General features: G+C 42.3%; 1 protein-coding gene and 1 pseudogene across 1 annotated transcript in view; both read left to right on the top strand.

Moving 5' to 3' along the window:
• The first annotated feature begins 1,340 nt into the window (after positions 1–1,340).
• Positions 1,341–12,899, top strand: part of cbarpb (CACN subunit beta associated regulatory protein b) — a 142,105-nt gene continuing 130,546 nt past the window's right edge. The window contains exons 1-2 of the mRNA XM_067968717.1: positions 1,341–1,583; positions 1,832–1,914. Of these exons, the coding sequence (XP_067824818.1) occupies positions 1,867–1,914 (48 nt within the window). The 5' untranslated portion in view covers positions 1,341–1,583; positions 1,832–1,866. The remainder of the gene's footprint in view (positions 1,584–1,831; positions 1,915–12,899) is intronic.
• LOC137299436 (putative nuclease HARBI1) lies at positions 5,399–6,449 on the top strand (annotated as a pseudogene).

Here is a 12,899-nt window from a genome sequence, read left to right as displayed (position 1 = left end):
TTCTGGTTACTGAGGGGCAAAATAGTCTGAAATGGCAATTCTCATTGTTCTTCACAATAAGTAAACTCCACCAGCTGATAACCTTTCAGACGTGCAAAGAAGCTCGGCATTGATGGAATAGCTCCCAAGACAATGATATCATTATGTTAGCATTTAAATTGTGAAGCAATGTCATTGCATGCTGGGATAGATATTCCAGCCTGCGATTGGATCATGTGACACCACTGAACCTATACAGGCACAAGATGTGGATTTCTATGCCAGTGTGTCTTTTGGAGTGTGCAATCTAACAGTGTTTGTTTCACCAGTCTCCACAATGAATCTGATTCATTCAAGCACAAAACTGGCAATGGTGTATGGAAAGGGTTCAACTCGAGAAAATAGCATAATCCTCTTCCTTTTTCAATTTCCACAACAAAAGTAGCCAGACTCACAAATGAATGAAAAGGATTCTAAAAGTCAAACAAATATGCTGTTGCCAAAGAGAGAACCTATAAAAAGATCTGCAAATGTCAGAAATCTGAAATAAAACAGAAAATGTTGGGAATACAGAGCAGGTCCCTCAGCACCCAAGAAGAGGAAAGGGTCTACACTTGTAATGTTAACCCTATTTTCTCTTTTATCAGATGCTGATACACCTGCTGTGTTTTCCCAGCATTTTCTGCTTTCATTTCTTAGCAGAGAACTTAACTCATCTGCAAACATAATAAGCACAGTGTCATTTGGTAAATGGTGACGTCAAATTTTCCCAATCTTTTGCATCAGGGTCACTCTAAGAAAAAAAAAGTGAAAATAAAATAATTTGTTTAAAGAAATATACTAGGGGCAAAATATCAGACTGGAGGAACCAAAGCTCCATCTGCTGCTGTACACTCTGCTCCCTAGAGTGGAATAATAGCGCTTTCAGATTCATTTGTCCTGGCTGAACCTACCGATACAACTGTCCAGCAAAACCATATATATAGCCCTAAGACATTGGCAGGATGTGCGAGGAAGTTATTGCCTGATAATCTGGGACATCTGGCAACTGTCTGAGAATCTCTCTGCCTTCAGCCTTATCCACGTCGGTCCCCAAACTCTAGAAAATCGAATCGTAACCTGTTACTGCAATATCCATAACACCACCTTACAGTGTAGTGAGATAGCTAGAGGGAAGGCCGGGTTGGGGGTAGTTATAGCAGGGGAAGCAGAATACGACCATCTGAAGGTGGACAGCAAGCTTTAGTGTCGTCGTCATGCAAGTTCAAAGGTTAAAAATTAACTTTAAAGCCAATGGCGCTAAACAAAGCGACCAAGGAAGGGAGTTTAAGCCCAGCCCCAGTGTGCACGGGCAGGATGAAGCAGGGCAGGGAGGCGGTGCGGTGTGTGCGTGGGTAGCAGCGGCTCATCTTAGATCCCAGTCCAGGGGCGATCGCTCCGTTTGGTTCTTGTGGGGTTTTTTTTTCTCTCACTGCACAGATTCCTCTTTTCAGCATTGCTCAGAGGAAATAAAAACAGGCGAGTCTTTCATCGCAAGCTAATCCTTTGCCATTTAGTATGAATAAAGCGGGGAAGAGGCGCTGTCATATTCTGTTACACAACAAGTGAGTACATAGAAAAATTATGCATTTCTCCCAGTTTCTGCTTCATTTACTCCCCCCTACCAACTAAGGAACTTTTCTATTCTGCATTAATGCCATCAGTTGATTCCTATGTAATTGATATCGCATCCTTATGGAGATTTAACTCAAATTATCAGGATACAAAAAGATATTCGCCAAACAGCTTCCAATTAAACCATCTGTATATCCAACCGTAAAATGCTATTTTTCTTTCTTTTGTTGCATTATAGGAAGATAAAATAGCCTGCCTTCGACGAACTGGACCATGAGCAATGATTTACCTGCATGGAAATACATAACTGAGAACGCAACGGTGAGTGATTTTACTAGAAAATAAATTACCAATACTATACAACGAGACGGTAGCAAAAAAACTGGAAGGGTCAGTGTGTCTTGGTGATGGTCGTTGTAGGGAAGGCTTGTTGTCATTGTGCCTGAAGTGTCCGTATTCTTGTGTTCAGTTGAATGATTTAGTCTGTGTGCGGATGGTGAAATGCCCGTTGTGTCACTGCCCCAATACAATATATGGCCATTGTATATTTGAACACAAACAAATTAATTCCAGTAATTATGAAGCTGGTCTTTGGTGAAGATATTTAAATTCTCTTTCTCAGATTTACAGTTGAAATGTGTTAGTGTTAAGTGCCGTAGTCTCAGAAATATGTAGTCTGCACATTATCGGTGCAAGAGGCAGTGTAGGCCCTTATTACAGGAGCGAGCCTCCGGGTATCTTACAATGGAGTTGGGGAAGGGATCTTTCTGCTGTGTTAAAATGTGATTTACCATGTCTGTTGTTTGTATATTATTGCTTGCATCGTTACCGCGGTAAACAGCCTTTGGGCTGGCCCGTTTGATTATGCTATATTGCCCTGATAATGTGCACCTCTCATTTTTACCTGGTGTCTTCATTCAATTTGAGATCGATTTAAATTTTGAAGAATAGCGTTTAATTCGTTTTCCATTCCCTGGCTGTTTTGTTACTACGGGACATATATAACATAATAAAAAAATGTATTTTAGTATCGCTTATTGTCTTAGGAATAAATGTTATTCACCGTTATTTTTAATATTCTTGCATATGAAAGCATGGCTTTTAGATTTTTTTGTGGTTTTAATTACCATCTGCGGCTCTTGGCCAAGTGCAAGTGAGACAGCTGCTCCATTTTTCGCTGTCCCGTTGCCTAGGTGAATGTATATTCCTTTGGGAGTGAACACGTGTTGGTAGATACTAAATCTCAGCCACAATTCCTGGCAGACTGTAAAAAAAACCTTCCCCCACCCTCCGAACTGAGAGCGACTTGGTAATTAAAACCAATCATTACAACATCCTTAACTTGTTACTAGCATGTGGACTTCTCGCACTTGGTTCGATTACTCAGGGATTTATTGAAAATCAGATAGTATTGTGGAACAAACTGTTCTGAATACATTAGTGTGAAATTAACAACTGAAAGAATTTTAAATATATAAGATGTGTAGAATAGGCTTATCTGTAATATAAGCTATATCTTTTCGCTATAAAAATGTTACAGTTACAGTGCAAGATCTCCACTGGCAAAATAAATTTTACATTATTTAGCTTCCCCCAATAGCAGTGAGTAGCTGAGCCATAAAGACCAGTCTGTATCTGAATTGGTTTCAGTGCTTGTAGGTTAGGGAAACAAAAATTGGCCAAGAGTCCCACTTCCAATCATCATCGAGGAACTCCTGTTGGAGGTAGGTGTGTGAGTGATTGTTTGGTGAGGACAGTATCAACAACAACAACTTGCATTCATATAGCGCCTTTAACATAATAAAACATCCCAACACGCTTCACAGGAGTGTTATCAAACAAAATTTGACACCGAGCCACATAAGGAGATATTAGGATAGGTGAGCAAAAGCTTGGTCAAAGAGGTAGGTTTTAAGGAGTGTCTTAAAGGAGGAGAGAGAGGCGGAGAGGTTTGGGGGGAATTCTAGAGTATAGGGCCTAGGCAGTTGAAGGCACGCCCGCCAACAGAGGAACAAAAATCGGGGATGCGCAAGAGGCCAGAATTGGAGGAGAGGAAGAGGCCAGTATCGGACGAGGAAAGGATCAGGCTCACCTAACATTCCCCCTCCCCCCCCATACCCCAAAGTTAAATAGCAGGACAAATTTCACTGTTAAGGTTCACAGATAAATAATGTGTTTTTTTGGTCAAGATACTATAGGGCAATCAATGCCCATGGAACTCTGCCCCAGCAAGATGCCAGTGCTTTCAGGGGTGAAGGGAAGAAAAAGTGATAGCGAAAATAAAAGATGGAATTTTTTTCCCTCATTTTGTAAAAATAAACAAAAGAAACTTCTTTAGAAATGGTGCTCCATTCCATCAATCATCAGTCTCTATATCTGTACGCTGAAATGTTCACGCAATGTGTAATGAGTTCCTGACTCAACTGTCTGGACAGCACATGGCACAAATTGCAGCGCCAAAGACTATTAATTATTTATTGTTGCATTTTGTATTCGAATTTTCCACAAAAATGGCAAATGAAAATACCTTTAGCACCTTTGGGAAGAGGAGGAAACAGAAAGGGAATGTATATGTAAAATCAACTGACTGTGATATGCAACCTCAAATTGCATGCCAGCTTCATTATAAAGGTCTCAATTATTAGGCTGTTGAACTTGGGTTCTCAAATTTTTTCATGTTACACTTTATGTTATGTCACCTTCAACAAGGCATGTAGCTCATTTCTGTAACCCACAAATGCCTGACTATCAAGTGCAGTGTTACAACAAAGTCTAAGAATCATCACATGATGTAGTATTATGAGACTTCTATAATTAATGGTTTATTATTTTGCATATTGTTGCCATATATTACTGTGCCTTTTTGACTGCAAGATTTGTAATGACAGAAACCAGTGGTATGTACTTTTCTTTTTTGGACTTTTTATCCTAGATTTTCTGAATGGCCTTATTTTAATGATGTTGGGAACCTATTTATCTGGGTTACTGTTGACATCAAAATAACACCGTTCTGAAAATCTAGGCTTTTATGTCTATCAAGATGAGAGGTATCGTTGTTGGGGAATTACATATTTTACCACTTTTGTCACCCAATGTCAGCATTGAGTACCTCCAGATCAGGTAAGGCATGGCCATGTGTATGGGAAAACTACCCTTACTGTGTCCCAACAATCTACCTTAATGTTAATAACAATATCACACAGTCTCCTACTCTGATTCATTCTTTTGCAGAACTACAGAACCCAAATTCAAACACTCAAGGCAAGAAATAGATGCAATGTTTGGTACGATTAATTAAAGCTTATGGGGTGAATTTCCTCACAGTTTTCAGCTCATTGGTGGTGTATAAATGGTGCAGGAAATTTCTTTTAACAAGGAAATTTGTGTGGAAGTCGGTCCTGATGTTTGTGTGCCTTTAAAAAGCTTCCCCCAAGTTTGCTCGCACTTTTTAAGCCTTCCCACGATCCGCTTGCCCAGTCTCCAATGGCCTCGTTTGCGTATGTCAGAGTTAGAGCCAGTGCTGTAGCAGCTGTGAGTTTCCTGGTTTTTATTTGCTTTTCCACTCTGGGTAACTTAGCCTGAGACTTATCAGGCGCAGCAACTGCCAGGATTACCCAATCAAGGCAGAAGTGAGGAGTTTGTGAGCATGATGAATCTGGAGACTTTATACAGTGATTTCTGCAGCTTGGAAACACTTCTTGAAGCCATTTTTTATTTACATATTTCTCCACAAAGACCTTACTCACCGGGTCAGTCCACCAAAATATTTTTGAACCCCCCCAGTTAGGACATCTCGAGAGAAGGTATGGCTTTTCCCATGGGCATATGCCATTATCATGGAGGAGGAGGTGGAGCAGCACAGGATGGAGCAAAGGAGAGTCAAGCACCATTCAAGGAGGATGCAACCAACCAAGTATTACCTGCCCCTACCCTCTCAAAGGATATACAGGCAGCACAGGTCATATCAGGAGTTCTGCATAAGAAGAATGCACTTTACTAAAAAGGCAATGGGGCATCTCTGTGTCTTGCTGCACAAGGAACTGCAGCCACACTCAACTGCCTGCACTGCTTTCTCAGTGGCTATGAAGGTGACCACAACATTTATGGCACAGGGTCAATTCAGGCAGCCATGGGCGATATTTGCAACATCAGCCAGGGAACAGTATGGGCATTCATTCATCAGGTTATTGATGCCCTTTACAGCAGAGCAGCCCAATTCATCACCTTTGGCATCACAGCAATGCAGCAGAGAGATGTGGACATACAGTTTTATGGGGTTATTGATTGCCTCAAGGTCCAGGGTGTAACTGATGGCACCCACGTTACATTGAGGATGCCCATAGAACACCCACTCAGCTACCTCAGCAGGAAGGGATTCCATTCCCTCAAAGTGCAGACAGTGTACGACAACAATCAGAGGATCCTCCATATCAATGCCTGATATACGGGAAGTTGCTATGATGAATTCATCCTGCATCATTTAACATTCGGCCTCCCTGACCCCATCGGAGCAGAGAACCCGAATCACAGATGGCTACTGGGTGACAAAGCATACCCCCTGCCCCCCATGGCTGATGACCCTAATCAGAGTGCTCCTAACAGTAGCAGAGGAGCACTATAATGAGGCACATGCAGCTACCAGGCTGGTGATCGAGAGAACCATTGGGGTGTTGAAAACACACTTTCACTGCCTGAACAAGTCAGGAGGGGATCTGCAGTATGCTCCAGATCAGGTGTACGGGAACATGATAACCTGCTGTGCCCTGCACAACATTGCCATTCAGGAAGGGCTGCACTTTAACATGGAGGAAGCCTTGGCTCCAGTGGATCCAGAACTACATGGAGCAGACCATTAAGTTGATGTGCACTCAGAGGAGTCCTTGCGAACTGCTGAAAGGGGCATCAGAAGACAGATCATCTTAGAAGTCTTCTCTTCTGTCTAACTCAGTTCACCTTTGACACCACAGCTTGATCTCCTTCTCCCCTATTTGCAAATGAAGAAACATTTCCTCAATCCACTACCCATCCTACCACATGACAACATATCCTCACTCTTTGCTCTGACATGACTGTGCTGGTAATCATCACTTGAGTGAATAAGTCAGCACCAAATGAGTGCACCTTTTCCTGGATGATTGTAACCTCTATGAATAACAATGCACTATCTCAATGCACTTTAAAACAATAACTGTAAAGTGCAAGCAATCAACCTATTCTTTCCTAACATTTTACTTCTCCTGGGTGCTGATACGTGCCCTTTTATCACCTAATCTAGGAGGTTTCTGGCTCTTTATGCTATACGGAAGGGTCATGGGACTGACGTGACCCTCGTCTCATGTCACCTGGGTCCTGATATGGAGCTGCTGCAGGCTGCATCTCTGGGGGGTGCCCATGGGTAGCTTGATCTCGCCCCCCACATTCCAATTGCATGGTGCTCTGAGGAGGAAGACTGGAGGCTTGGCATGTGTTGCTGTCCTGAGAGACAGCAGTATCAGACAGGTGGACTCTAGCCAGCACCATTCCACTGTGCCTTGACTGGCAGCTATAAGATCCTGAAAGTCCTGAGATACACCAGTTGCCACGGTCTAGAAGCCATGATTCATCCTACGCTCCAATATGCCCTCCAGAGATGCAGTCTGTGCTTCCGTGGAGGTGGAAGTACCACCACCTCATAGCTGGGGATTGCAATGAAGCTGCCACTTGCTTCATTAGTGCCTACAAGGACAAGAAAGCTTCCGTGATGTTGCTGCAAAGGAGAGCAGTCGACCCGAGAGTCTCACAGGGCAGTTGCCGCACATTCTCGGAGATTGACCTCAAAGCCTGCACATAGGTATTACTTCCTCGAACGTCTTTCTTTTCAGGCGAGTACCCATGAGTTATGGGTCCTGACTCTGAAGCCATTGGAATCCTTCTCCTCAGTCTCCGCTGGGAAGGTGGCACATAGCTACTCCTCAGGCTCTGTGAATCACCCAATGCCACATCCCCACTGCCACTAACTAATTCCCCCTGGGTGAAAGAAGCTGAGCTGATGCCTGGGAGTGAAGAAGCAAGCGCCGCAAGTAGTGAGTTGGCAGGGGTTAGGGCAGAGGAAGACTGGGCAGGATAAAGCAGCTGCGTGAAATGTTCTCCAGTTCTTACATTCCTCTTCTTCATCATCATCATCATATGCGACAAGGGAGAAATATCTCCCCAGCTCCTCCACCTCATCAAAATTTTCCTCTTCCTTTGCCCCCTGTTGCTGTGGTGGAACTGCAGGAAAGGAGAATACCAGCTAAGAATGGATGAGCATTGCCCCCTTGGGAATAAGGAGACAGAAAAAGGGGGTGGAAGGTTATGTCTTTGCAATACTTAACAGCGATGCCGGGGGTCAATATAGGTGCTCAGTTATTAACCTGGTGCCCCCAAGATGCCATCAAACTTGCCATCTCCGATGACAAGTTGCAAGTGAGTGCCCACTAGCTCCACAGCCTTCGCCTCAAAGGGTAAGGGATTTAAAGGTGGGGATGCCCCATCCAGTTGCTTGCCTTTGGCGGCCATTGTGCATCAATTTGCCCTGCAAGAAGATAGAGTAGATGACACTAAGACTAGCAGTTGAGGAGCCTGTGCCAAGTGGCATGGGAGAGATGAAATAAGGGATGTGGGTGAATGAGGCTGTTAAAGTGCAGGAAAGGGTTTTTGAGTTGTGCTTGTCAATTATTGGTGTTAAGGGAGTTGTATAGCCATAATGCAGGATACCCTTAACCAGAGTGCATTGTGAAGGGTTAGTTGTGCAAGGGTTGCTTTAAGAGTATGCTGGTGCCAAAGGTGGGCAAGGAAGTAAAGGAGACAGCGTGTTAGCTTGCCATCACTAGTATACAGTTCTAGTAATGAGGGAATTGGCACTAAGTGGCTGTGCCACATCCCTCCAGGCAACACGAGTTACATTCCTGGGTGGTTTGGTGGTAGCCACATCTAGAAGCCTGTGCCTCCTGCCTTCAGTCTCCTCCAGGAGAGCTTGGAAGTCTGCATCAGTAAAGTTTTGTGTCCTTCTCTTGGATGGGGTCCTGCCCTCTGGGCACAGATGGTGCCATGATTGTGCAGTCATTGTTCTGTAAAAGTACAATAAAAATATTGCTAAGACACGCAGTGAAGATATTTCAGAGTGAAGTGAAAAAGCCACGCTCTGTTCCTCTCTTACCCGATTGCCTCCCCCAGTCTGATGCTGGAGAGTGCAGGCTGAATTGATTTTTTAAAAAGCTGCACAGGATTTTCCAGGTAATTCAACTGCTTCACACGTTTCCCACAACATTCATGCCAATGATTGTACCAACAGGAATACAAATAAGCAGACCCAGGAAACCCGTGTTTAACTCCATCCGTAGGATAACAGTGGGCACAATTGTTTTTTTAAAGGGGCAACAGTGGCATAACTCCTGAGAAAATTCTAGGCCCATGTTTATAATTAATACATTTATGCAAAAAAAAATCAGCATGAGGACTGTGGTAACATTCATGTTCACATATAAACCACATTTGCATTTTAATTTATTTAATTAATGCTGTCAATAATGGTGATTTGTAATGTCATATATTTATACAATTCTGCCTTAATTATGTTCAGTATTAGAAATTAACTGGAAAAGAATTATTGTACAAAATACACGATAGGCAATGTTTTTATATTCTAAAAACTACCAAGTAAATGTTGTACTCTAGGCATTAGAATGTTTGATAGTTAAAAACAGATGTCTTTAAGTAGCTAAGAACAATGGTGCACTGTTGAAGTAAACATTTAACTTGTAATTTGAAGAAATATTAACCTATAAGAACGGAGGTTGGGGTGAACAATTCATCATAATTTAAGATACTCTACTAATATCTTGATATATCCTTTTAACAAAAGTGATATGTTCATTTTAAGTTTAAATGACAGAATGTAAGGGCTCTACAATTGGCCTAAGCACTCAGGCTAGAAAGGGCAAAAAATCAGCTAGAGTTTTTGGTTCTGATCACTGTCCAGTGACCCCTGATGGAAAGTTGACTTATGTTTTGGGTCTTTTCTGACCATCTTATTCCAGATACTTTGATTTCTATATTTTAGGTCACTCTTGTAGGTGAGTTAGTAGCTTCTCACATCCTCATGAGTACCTTCACTAGCTCTGATACTAGGTAAGTTTTTGTAATGTACCCAGGATAATGAACAGAAAGCCTTTCTTTCAATGTTTCTTTGTCTACTGGATCTGACTCTACTAGATCTTTCTCATGTCTTTGAAAAGTAGCAGAGCTTCATATCAGACCTCATTTCAGACCGGCTATTACATGAATTTATTGAACAATAGATGAACAAGCAAATAAACAATGATGTATATATTTACAGTAGATATTATGCTTAACCAACTCCTATAATGTTCATAGTCTGTATGCTAAAGTATTGTTTTATAGTTAACCTTTATATGCGCAGCTATTTTTTTCCCCTTCGCTTTACCAATTGCAGGAGCTAATGGCCTGACCCATCTGTTTGAAAGTTCCAAACCCACTCAATAATTTGAAGTCTATGCTCTTAAATAATTGACCATAGGAACATTGAAATGTGATGTATTTGAGTAACTATCAACTCAATTTAAAAGTAAATGCTAGTCATACACATAACTGCGCACATAACTCGTATGTTTTTACTTGAGTATGGCTTGCTCCTCCCTTCAGTCTATCTGTTTGGAGACCAGCTGAACATATTTTTGCGACATTTGTACTGGGTTAGGCTGGGGACATGATTTTGAATTCAGCAGGTTTTTAAACTCTCTTATTATTGTGACTGAATTAAAGGGACTGCTACCAAGCTAAAACTAGACAAAACTGTTTCATTTTTGTCACAGCATGAATATTTGAGTGTTTGATGATAATGGCTATGATGTCTCATAAGGTAAAAATAAACTGCTGATACTCGCTGTCCAAGGGTAGGAAGCAGGACTTTTGTCTGATTTTTTTTTTCCCCCCGTCTGGCTCAAACCAATGTATTCTGTGCCACTGAAACTAAAAACTGGCGTGAAGTTTCTTTTGAAGGATATGCCAGTGTTTTAAATTACATTGAATCATCCACCCAACCCAGTTATTATGGATCAATGTTTCTTCAAATTATTAAGTCTAATATATGATTCATTAGTATATTATTTGAATTTATTGAATATCTGCTCGAGGTACATACATAAAGAATGTACAGGGCGGCTTGCATCCATCGAGCTGTACCCCAGGAGAGCCTTTAGGAAAGGAGGAGAGAAAAATTGGAGGGAAAAGCCAGTTTATAAAAATGACAGTATCCTAAAGGGGGCGCTGGTTTAGATTTATCAATGTCAGTAGTGAGTTATTCAGTACTGAACAGATTTAACCAGCACCATAGCAAAGATTTTAACATTGACATCCTTCATGTAACCTATTCTGCCACAGTTTTCCTGGAGATTCGGGTTCAAATGTGACTAGTGCAAGCAAATGAAAAGGTTGTTAATGAGGGGCTTAATGCCTATTTAAGAACCCCGCCCAGAAATTCACCAGCACTGAGCGGAGCAGTCACCTGGCATGCTCCGCTTGGGTTTTCCTGGTCTAGATGCGTCCTAACCAGTGGTCCTTAAAGGGACTGCTAGAGGCCCTCACCAAAAGGTAAGTATTTTTATTTTAAACTTACCTTAATGTGGAGCCAGGAAGAGCAGGAGTGCCCCTCCCAGCTCCATAGCAGTACTACCGTCCCCGCTTGCACCCTCCCGTTCTCCTCCTCCCGCCCCCGGAACCTACCTGAGGGCCGCTGCAGGTGTGACGGCCAGCCCAAATTGGTCCCAACGAAAGCAGCAAGCAGGCCCTGCAGCGTGCTGGTAATATTAAGACGAGGCCCAAGGCCCAAAGTCAGACAAGCCTGGGGCCTCCTGGTTTGAGCATGTGTGGCGACCCCATTTGTTGACTTCGCGTCTGAAACTGGGCTTAATCCTATTTCTCCCCCTTAATCTCTTATTTTACCAACCTCCTTTTTGGAGAAGCACCTTGACTGCTTGGCCAAGATTGGTAACTGACTGAATCAAGTATGAACTTGCGTTCTTTTGCTTCATGGCTTTGCACATTTACGTATGCATTAATGGGCTCTATAATGCATTCATTTAAAGAAAACAATGAAACTTTAAGTTAGTAAAATTAAAAATTTACGGGGTAAATATTCATCTGCATCGCATGGACGGTAACATGGTGGAGCGGATCATCCACCCATTAGAGAACCCATCCAATTTTCACCCCATTGAATGAAAATTAGTCGGATTCTACAACAGGCAGACAATCTATCTGCCAGATTAGCGCTCATGCACTGAAGACTGAAATTTGCCCCTATATTTTTCCACAAATCCCAGTAAGTTAACACTCACTCGCGTAATATGGATAAGGAACTTCTTGGCCATTACTAGAGGGCAAAGGAGATGATTTTAATCCCTTCCTAACTGCTTTTTTCCCAATAGCAAACCTGAATAATGCAGTTTGGATTTCTTACTGGACATAGCCTACCTTCATCCCATTATCCTCGAGCCTTGCTTAATTTATCTTCAATCTCCTGACTGCATTCAGTCTACCATCCTATTCATTATTTGAGTCAAAGAGATTAAAATAGGAAAGGCCAGTCTTGGAAGTAAAGGGTGAATGTAATGGTAAATGCTTGTAATTCTTTGTAATGAGAATTCTACATTTAATGGATTGAATAAGGTTCCAGTCTGTCAGTTCTACTGCAGCTGCCTGAGACTGGTGTCTCATGGCTGTGATCTCAAATGGCAGACCTTAGCTATGCTGCAGATTGGTCTCAGACTGATAGACACAAAGGTGCATGAAAGGCCGTCTGCTCATGCATGCTTTATTGCCTGCGCAGAGCTCCATTCCCCTAGCACCTAGCTTTTAATGGGCCAGACTATCTGTTTTGTCCTAACGTTAAAAAGTTTCCATATATAGCTTAAAAGTTCCCTGGAAGTTCAATGGACCACTTGGGGCACTTTTAAAATGTGGCTTTGCATTGGACTGTAGTTATACCGCAACTGGTGCAAACCTGAAGAAGTGTAAGATGACCTATTGGTGAGGTCTCTCATTGCTTTGCTTTAATGTACTTGGGTGCCAGAGTGGGACTGGACACCCATGTTATGCTTTTCACACTGATGGCCACCTGAATTTACTTTGCATTGACTGGAAAGTGGCAGTATAACTGCACCCTAACTCTATTGTTTTCTCCTTACTGTTGTAGTTTTGTACCATTAACAGTCCGAGGCCTAACCATCTTCAGCTGCTTCATCAATGACCTTCCCTCCATCATAAGG

This window comes from Heptranchias perlo, chromosome 29, assembly GCF_035084215.1.
Source record: "Heptranchias perlo isolate sHepPer1 chromosome 29, sHepPer1.hap1, whole genome shotgun sequence".
Lineage (NCBI taxonomy): Eukaryota > Metazoa > Chordata > Chondrichthyes > Hexanchiformes > Hexanchidae > Heptranchias > Heptranchias perlo.
Note: the sequence above shows the minus strand (reverse complement) of the source record. Positions and strands in the feature narration are given on the sequence as shown.